The sequence below is a fragment of the Gigantopelta aegis genome, chromosome 10, assembly GCF_016097555.1.
Source record: "Gigantopelta aegis isolate Gae_Host chromosome 10, Gae_host_genome, whole genome shotgun sequence".
NCBI lineage: Eukaryota > Metazoa > Mollusca > Gastropoda > Neomphalida > Peltospiridae > Gigantopelta > Gigantopelta aegis.
This window is the reverse complement of record NC_054708.1, coordinates 55412291-55421484: the sequence shown is the minus strand read 5'-3', so window position 1 is coordinate 55421484 and position 9194 is coordinate 55412291. Positions and strand designations below refer to the sequence as shown.

General features: G+C 34.2%; 1 protein-coding gene across 4 annotated transcripts in view; it reads right to left on the bottom strand.

The window, feature by feature from the left end:
• Window positions 1-361: 361 nt before the first annotated feature.
• LOC121383478 (condensin complex subunit 3-like) overlaps window positions 362-9194 on the bottom strand; it is a 41773-nt gene continuing 32940 nt past the window's right edge. For 2 of the 4 annotated variants that reach the window (XM_041513548.1, XM_041513549.1), the window contains exons 19-22: window positions 8725-8830; window positions 3870-4031; window positions 2891-2965; window positions 362-1414 (exon numbers count right to left, since the gene is read on the bottom strand). In XM_041513548.1, coding sequence (XP_041369482.1) covers window positions 2908-2965; window positions 3870-4031; window positions 8725-8830 — 326 coding nt within the window. In that variant the 3' untranslated portion in view covers window positions 362-1414; window positions 2891-2907. Of the gene's footprint in view, window positions 1415-2890; window positions 2966-3869; window positions 4032-8000; window positions 8029-8724; window positions 8831-9194 lie in introns of those variants that run through there. The other 2 variants (XM_041513550.1, XM_041513551.1) reach the window with 2 other exon arrangements.

Sequence of the window (9194 nt, the reverse complement as noted above, 5' to 3'; positions counted from 1 at the left end):
ATTTCGTGAGAGGATTGAGTATTTTTAAAGTAATTATGCAGGGCTCACCCTGGAACAAATTTTGGTTTAGTTCAGACATATACATGTAGACTTCTTCCTTGAAAATTACTAGTATCAAAATGTGGTTATTTTAAGGAAAATTTTTTATCAGCCAAAGACTAAATATTGTAGACACTTCGTACAATTTGTTTTTAGCGATTGGCTAATACGGCAGTGGACAGGGTAAGTCCCAATTATGAAAAACCTACAAAGAGAAGACATGTAACATAAAAAAATAAATTATTATTATTACATTTGATGACCATTCCTCTGCTATACAGCCGTTTCATAGTGCTTACTTGACAAAACAACAAACTACAAGAACAGGACAATATTTATTCAACATTAAAGTTTTCATATCAACTATCCATGACATACATTTTACACCTAGCAAGTATACAGAGTGAGAGCAGAAAAGTTGAAACTTTATTAACAATACAAACATTTGTCATCTATCTTTGATTAGGATCAAATAAAACTGAGAACATTAAACAAAATGCAAATATATGTATAGCCGAATTCATCCGAAGGCCTACCAAATAACCTATAAAACATGGGTACTATGAACAGGTGGTTCTACATAACAGGTAACAGGATCAGTTGAAAGTGAATGAAACTTGGGAGGTAAACAAAGTGTAGTCTACTCCTAATTGACTTTCACTCCCACTTACAAGTATGTGTAACTAATGCTGTCTTTAAGTGTGCTTGTAATTACCATTTCGACGTATGTACAATTTGAAAATAGAATGAATGACTGACCGATTGTTTTAACACCACCCAGCACAAAGAACACCTTGGCTACTGGGTATCACAAGCTAAGGTAAGTACTACATGAATAAAGTAATGACAACATGAAAATAGTGTTAGAAACATCTCAAAATCACAAATTGTAAAACTCGAATTACAAAAAAAAAGAGAAGATACCCAAATGTCCATTTTTGAATTTCAAAACAACATAAAACAAACCGGTGATGGAATATTTTTTGTTGTGATGAATAATATAATGTATACCTAAAATATGTCGTCAAAAATGACTGATCACTGTGGAAATGGAAAAAAATAACATCATTCATAATTTACCAACATGTCAATTGCTAAAATAATAATCGTTAGTTGGAAGTGTGGTCAAGTTTTAAAAATGTTTTATTATTTTTTCTAAATATTAATATTTTATTAGCAGAAGTAAATGTACAGATGAATTTGTCAGTGACTCCCATTATTGTTCACAATTTTAGCTAAGTTAAAACTCACTTGTTTACAAAGGCAAACAATCAAAGACATCATTATTCCTGCTTACACTATCCAAAACATTTTAAAATAAGAGAACATGTGAGTTTATTGCTGTTTCTTCTCTCTGCGAGGTTGAAATCTAATTCTGCAAAACAAAAACGACAAATCTCAAAAGTTTTAATAATTAAAATAGTTCTGCATCAATTTTTCACTGATTGGCTTACCAGGAAACATTGTTCCTTCCGTTTATTGTTTAATACCGGTATTATACTGGTCTTTTGTGGTGAACTTTAGCATTCATCAATCAGTTATATTTCTATGAATTTCATTTTAATCGGCCTGAGCATAGTTCCACAAATGTTGTCTAGACCTACAATAAGGTGCAGAGTGTTCTGATAATAATGTGACAAAAATAACCAAAACAATGTACTGTACATATTATAATTCAAGACAACATAATTTACATTCATTAAAATTTGGGTATATTCGTAAATCTGTTCAAGAAAATTTCAGTTCACTTATAGTAAAATTGCCACTAATGGAAACTTCAGAAAACTTTTTAAAAATAGAATTTGTGAAAATCAGAAAAAATAATTATCCAGAAGAAAACAATACATTGTAGCAACAGCAATAATTGTTATCCACCACAAATAACTGTAATTTATAAAGACTCTGAACTAAGGCAATTCAATATCACAGCTATGACGGACATCATTAAATTCCACTGGATAGTAATAACATAATATTGCTTCAGTGTGAAGGTACATCATTAGTTTCTGTGTTAAGCAGTCACCAAAGGTAGCATATGAAGGTGACCTTTAGAGACAGGTGGCTGCTTAGTACAGGTCACAGTCAAATGAGCAGGTTGGACTATGTATAGATTTTGTATTGTGTGTACATGTGAGCCAATCTAATTAAAATTAGCTCCACTGGTTAATTACTATTACCTGTGGATCTAACAGCAACCGGTTGGAGCTCATATCCAGTTGACCTTTCATTGGACCAATCAAAACCGTACTTGCAAAATCATGACAGTGATGTGAAAAGAATTTGAAAGCATTCAGGATTATGCCGAGGGTATACGAAATGATTCGGGTTAATTACGAAGTATGCCAGAATCTAATTTCAATATAAAATTTGTTTCAAGACGAAAAAAAAACAACGTAATGCTATAGCCATAAAATCTGTTGATACTAGTATACAATCAAGGGTTTATTACTGCACTTTCCCTCGTTTTTTAATGTTGAAATAGACCAACAAGTTTGCCTATTGCATAAATAGTCTCGCCCGATATTTTTAGAATTTGTATGCTCCCAAATAACGCTATAAAAGGCGAAGTGTAATTGGTCACCTGGACATGGGAGTCCACGCAATGCTGTTAGATCTACTGGTAGACCAGTAGAGCTAATTGTAATCAGATTGACATGTGAGCTTGCATGTATGTATGTATGTATGGATGGATGGATGGATGGATGGATGCATGCATGCATGTCAACTTTGCACTGCACTGGTTATTTACAGACATTTTTCTCAGCTAAAGAATAAATTTGGGTATATAATTATTGGGTATCAAATATACTGGATTATGATTCGTGTCCTAGATAGATAGAGATTATTTTACAGTTGTAGGAGTTTTAATCACTGTGAAGAGTTCTTCAAATCGGCCAAAACATCGCGTAGAATTTGTTTTGAAGGTCTGAAACAAACCAAAAGTATTTTAGCTAATAATGCTGCAGGTAATATCTTAAAGAAGGCTTATTTATATGCTCTGATAAAATGTCAATAACTGTACTATTTAAGATGTGTGGAAGAAAAGACAGTTCTCAGTTTCTTGGATGTTTAGGTTTGTAGTATGTAAGTTTTAATTTTGTCATCTGCTGGCAGGCCAAAACACTCCCCACTGAATTTACAAACATTGTGTGTTTATGTTTGATGCATTTAAGTCCTACATGTAAATGAGGAAAAAATGTGTACCTGTGTCTAAATACCTGTGTTTATTGTAAATTCTAAAAGATTGACTTTACAATAAAATTATTAACCACAATCTATATGGTTTAAATCTATTTTACTGTATGCTTTATATTCCCAAAAACAAGTAAAAAGTGTTATTTCTACTTTCATGTTAGCATTGAAAGTCGTCTCACAAAATCCCTAAGCTAAACATTCAAACTTAATTTGAAAACAAGTATGACATCATTATTCATTATGTGACATCACTTGTGATCGTTTTCAGAGTGTATTATACAGCTGCAGTTGGGGAAAATCCTCACAAATTACGTCACTTTTCTAGGGTGATTTTTATAAAATTGAAATAGCCTTTACTGTAAATGAAAACATACGTAATGTCATCTCCTGAAATTTGACTACAACTTGGCAAATAAATGTTTTGTCTGGTTTTTAACTTTACTTATTATAACGTTAACCTTTAAATATATGCGACTGTTTAGGTAAGTTACACATGACTAGGGCATAAATACCTTTCGCAAATTCGAACCCTAAAGGTTCCTGTTGACATTGACAAAACTGAATATTGGAGAAGTTTGTAGTAGGGGAATAAGGGAATACACGTGACACGTTAAGTGATAACATGAAACATTTACCGTTTTGGTGTGAGAGATTTTTCCTCTCCTGTTTTAGCCTGCTTCGTACCAAGCAACAAATGCTCCAAACTCTTCCTTGCGTCTTCCACATTATCTGCGTGATCTGTCCTCAGTGATCGTCGAAGTGGTTGGGACGAGTGAAATACGTTGTTTTCTATGTCACTGTCAAACAGAAAATATGGTACTGTAAGTTAACAAAACCACTTTTACTTTATTTCTTTAAATCATATTAGAAATGGATATTAAAAGGATTAGGCTAGCACTATATAAAGAGCAAATCTGTGCCTATGCTAATAAAACTTTAGTCTAGATTCAAATCTTTAAAGATGCCATTGTATGCAATTTGCAGGCATTGCCATGGCATAAAAGATTTTAAATGCATACAAATTGCATTCATGTGATGTCATCCAAGATTTGAATCTAGACGCCAAGACTCAAAATTGATACAAGCATTTTTAGAGAACTGCTAAAGAAATACATGTCCCCTACCAGGCCCCAACAATTTTTCATATCTCCTAAATTCAAGGGCCATAACTCTGAAAAGTGGGTAAATTACCACGAAACTTCAACTTGATCTGTAAAGCTATATACAAATGATAAAGCTATATACAAAATTTCATAATCTCCAGGCATTGCAAAAATTAGGGAAACAAATTTGAAAGTTCAAGGGCCATAACTCCATTATGGGTAAATCACCATGAAAGTCAAACTTGATCTGTAACAGTACATGATAAACCTATACACAAAATATCTGCTCAATATCTAAAGGTCTTTTGAAAAAACGTCCAGAATTTTTTTTCTTCACATCTCCTAAGTTCAAGGGCCGTAACTCCGTCAAAAATTGGTAAATCGCCACGAAAGTCAAACTTATCTGTAACAGTACATGATGCAACTATACACCAAATTACAGCTCAATATCTCAAAGCCTTCTGCAAAAAACATCCGGAAAACATGTGGGACAGATGGACGGAGATGAACCCTAGTCCCTCCAGTTGGACCGGTAGGGTACTATTAAGACAGGTATCAAAGGACACTCAAAATGCATGTGCATTCTGATGATCAGCTTCACAAACATCTATTGTTTTGCATCTTATTTTTTTTATAGTGTTCTAGATATATCTATAATTCCCAGTTTTCAGGCGTTGTAAAACTAAATCATAAGCTTTTATCCATATTCGTCTTAAGTTTTTCTGTACTGCTGTTGAAAAAGTCACACTATAAGTCAAATAAGTTGTCAGACTACTTTCTAAAACTGGTTCACAACTTCTAGCATTTGTTTCCACATTAAATTTTTTAGAAGGAAAGATTGCTTTCAACACCACAAAATTATTTTTGAGTCTTGGACTCTAGTTTTTTCTGCATTTAAAACACAGTCACATAGTAGAAGACATAGTAAAGACAGAGACACATGACCTACTACATTTAAAAGGTAACATTTTTCAGATGTCTTGAATGGCAGTTATAAACAGGTTTGACTGTTTATAAACATACCAGTGGGAGTAGACAAACAGCCAACCTCGAAACTACATTACTAGGGATTTATCCAGGATTTTTTGCCAGGGTCCCGTGTCTGATGGGATTGGGAAAATTAGTGCGAGAAAATCATATACAGTCGAACCTGGTCTAACGGTCACCTGTAAATAACGGTCACCTGCCTAAAACGGCCACTATAAATCCCCCCAATGCATTTCCTTCCTTATTTGACCTGTACACAACGGTCACCTGTCCATAACAGCCAGCAGTCACTATTTTTCACCCAAAATCACAGGTTGAACCTGCTATAACGGTCACAAGATGTCTTTACTTTTTCAATCATCTTAAAAGTTATAAATTAAATGTGTTTATATGGCCATGTCTGTAGCTTTGGGTTTATTTTCTGTCAAAGTAAAGTTCCATTGTAATTCTCTGATCGTAATTGAAAAAAAACAAACGGGCACTCAATACACGCAGTTACTGGTGGTGTAATTCGATTGGTTCGCAGCATCCACACTGAATAGTAGACGACTTCCCGTTGGCTGTACATAATGTAATCTGTATGTATGGTCACTCTATTGAGTCTCATCCTGCCATGGAATCGCGAACTGGCTATGTCAGTACCTGAATCCATGGTTGGCGTGCCTGAACCGTAAGAATGTGGGCACGTCAAAATTGTTCCCTTCCCTTCCCTATTGAGTCTCGAGAAACCAAAAAAATGAGGTGTTTCCTTGTTTCTAGCCAGACATGATTGGTAAATAAACATGAATAGCTGAAGGCGGCGGTCATTGCAGATGTCCTGTGTTCGGATTTTTTAAGCGACTCCTGATCTTATAGAGCTGTAATCAGCGGTCATACTCCACTGAAGGATTAGCAGTGACATGAAACAAACAAATGAGTCAAACATGCCACATGGGTAATACATTTAAATTACACAAACTATCTTCTGCAAGTCAATGTCAGCGTGTGCGAAATATATTAACGAATACATTTGTATGCAAAATGCCACCGAAAAATAGTACTGCTTTAACGTTAGAACAGAGAATCGACGTTGTTAACAAATCTGAGAAAGGCAATTTAAGTGCGCAAAAGATCGCCGATAATTTTTTTATGACAGTTGTGATATTCTTTAATATATGGGTTCTAATTTTGAACTTGTATATACGGGTCACCTCTCTATAACGGCCACTTTTGTCAGGTCCCTTGGGTGGCCGTTATATACAGGTTTGACTGTACTTGAGATATGTTTTCAGACCACCGAATGATGCAGTACATCACTGTTGAATTAACTGATTAGAAGAGACATAATTAAATATATATATATATATATATATATATATATCAGTGTTTATATTGGGAATTTATTGTACAGAAATTGGTAATTTTCACTGTCACTTTCTTTTGAGAAGGGGCCTATGTTCGGACCTTACAGAATGCCTGGATAAATCCCTGATTACAGCTCAATATATCATTGTTTTACAATTTTTGTAAATTATTTTTTGTACTAAATATCTCTATTTCCATCATCCCAACAAGAGGCATTAATATAGACAAAAGTCTGTTGGCTGATCCCAGAACCGCAAAGGAGGCTGTAATAAATATTGTTTCAACCAACTCTCTCCATTGTAGGTTATTAATTATCAATTGTTTTATGTTTGTATTCAAAACAAAAATATTTTCATAAAATAGAACATAACAAAAAAACGCAAAGCAAACAATCACAAACACATTTTTTTTTTAAATCAACAGATCTTTTCAATAACTAAAAAAAAGAAAATGTAATAATAATTATTAAAATCTCACTTAAAGAAACACTCTTTATAAAAAATGAACTTTAAATTATGCTGCATGCAAACACTAAACATTTCAACACAAATTGGTAGAAGTAGTAAATATGGCTTACTTAGCAGTGCATTTTACTCTAGTGAGAAAATTCAACTTGTCTTGATACATAATATTCTTCGTTTAATTACAATCTGACAAATTTCTATCCAACATTCATTACCAGGTCTCATTTCCAAGCTTCACTGATGACAAATTACCGTGGCTGGTGTAATTTAGGACAACAAACATAGTTGGGTTTTGTTTAACAACACCACTAGAGCATATTGATTTATTAATCATTGGCAATTAGATAGATGTCAGACATTTGGTATTTGCGATATATAGTCTTAGAGAGGAGACCCGCTACATTTTTCCATTAGTAACAAGTGATCTTTTACATACACCATCTCACAGACAGGATAACACATACTATGGTCTTTGATATACCAGTCATGGTGAACTGGCTGGAACGACAAATAGTCCAATGGGCCCACCGACGGAGACCGATTCTAAACTGACCAGGCATCAAGCGAGCGATTTACAACTGAGCTACAAGACACTAAAATCTGGATACATAATGTGTTTTTTTTTATATTTGTATTAGCTTATGACATATTGCCAGAGTGCACATTTGAGAGCTAGGTTAGGGTTTTAAATGGTGCTATTACAGACTACATATTAACAAATTAACCCTATAACTATTATTTTTCCTCAAACATTTATTACTTAATTATTCCAAGGGCAGTCCATAATCTCATGTCAACTTGTAACAAAGTAAATCAACTTGAAAAACGGAAAACTAAAAATTAGCTAATAACATGGTGAACAACATACTTATTTGACTCACTGTTCCCAGTCAGAGCTGTCAAATTAATAAACAAACGTTGCACTTGTAACTGTTACATTGTCATCTGTATAAAAATTAAGAACCGCTGGGTAAAACATGCAGTGATCCATAAGAATTTAAAATGCTATCCACAGTGTTCAGTAAGTTGGTGTCCTTGTGGTTAGATGACGAGTGTGTGAACATCCTTTGAACAAAACGTTTGTTTTATTTAATGACACCACCAGAGCACAATGATTTATTAATCATCGGCTATTGGTCATTTTGACATATAGTCTTAGAGAGAAAACCTGCTACATTTTTCCATTAGTAGCAAGAGATCTTTTATATGCACCATCCCACAGACAGAATAGCACATATCACAGCCTTTGATATACCAGTCGTGATGCACTGGCTGGAACAAGAAATAGCCCAATGGGCCCACTGATGGGGATCGATCCTAGACCGACATGCATCAAGCGAGCGCTTCATTTGAACAAAGTCATAACCTCTCACAATGAGGTAACTTCTACTTAAAACAAATCTAATAAAAAACGTAACCTGTAGCACTCCAATAGCAAGTTTGTAAAAAAACCCAGTAAAATTAGAAGCATTAACGTTTAAAAAACAAAAGTAAAAAAAGAAAGAAAGTATATTCCAAGTGTGTGTGATTCCAAAAACAAATAAACCTCATGAAATATGGTACCCTGTGTATTAAAATGTCAATATGAATACCTTTCATCAACATTTTTCTTCCTTGTAGTTCTGGCAGCTGAGGAAGATTTACAGGCAGTCTGCAAGTTGGGAATGCAAGTTGAAACTGGAGTCTTGACAGATTTGGCTGAAAAAAAAGAGAGAAAAAAAGATGTTAAATATTGTATAAAGTTTGTTTTGTTTAATAATACCACTAGAGCACATTGATTCATTAATCATCGGCTATTGGATGTCAAACATTTGGTAATTTGACATATAATCTTAGAGGAAACATTTTTCCATTAGTAGCAAGGGATCTTTAATATGTACCATCCCACAGACCGGATAACACATACCATGACCTTTGATATACCAGCTGTGGTGCGCTGGTGAAAAAGTGTATAAGACTAGTAATAGTTTAACTGTAATTAATGCAAGGACAGTGTTGGTCTAACAAGGACGATACAAGCCCCTCCCCCAGGATTGTTTCAAGATCACAGGGGAGGAATAAA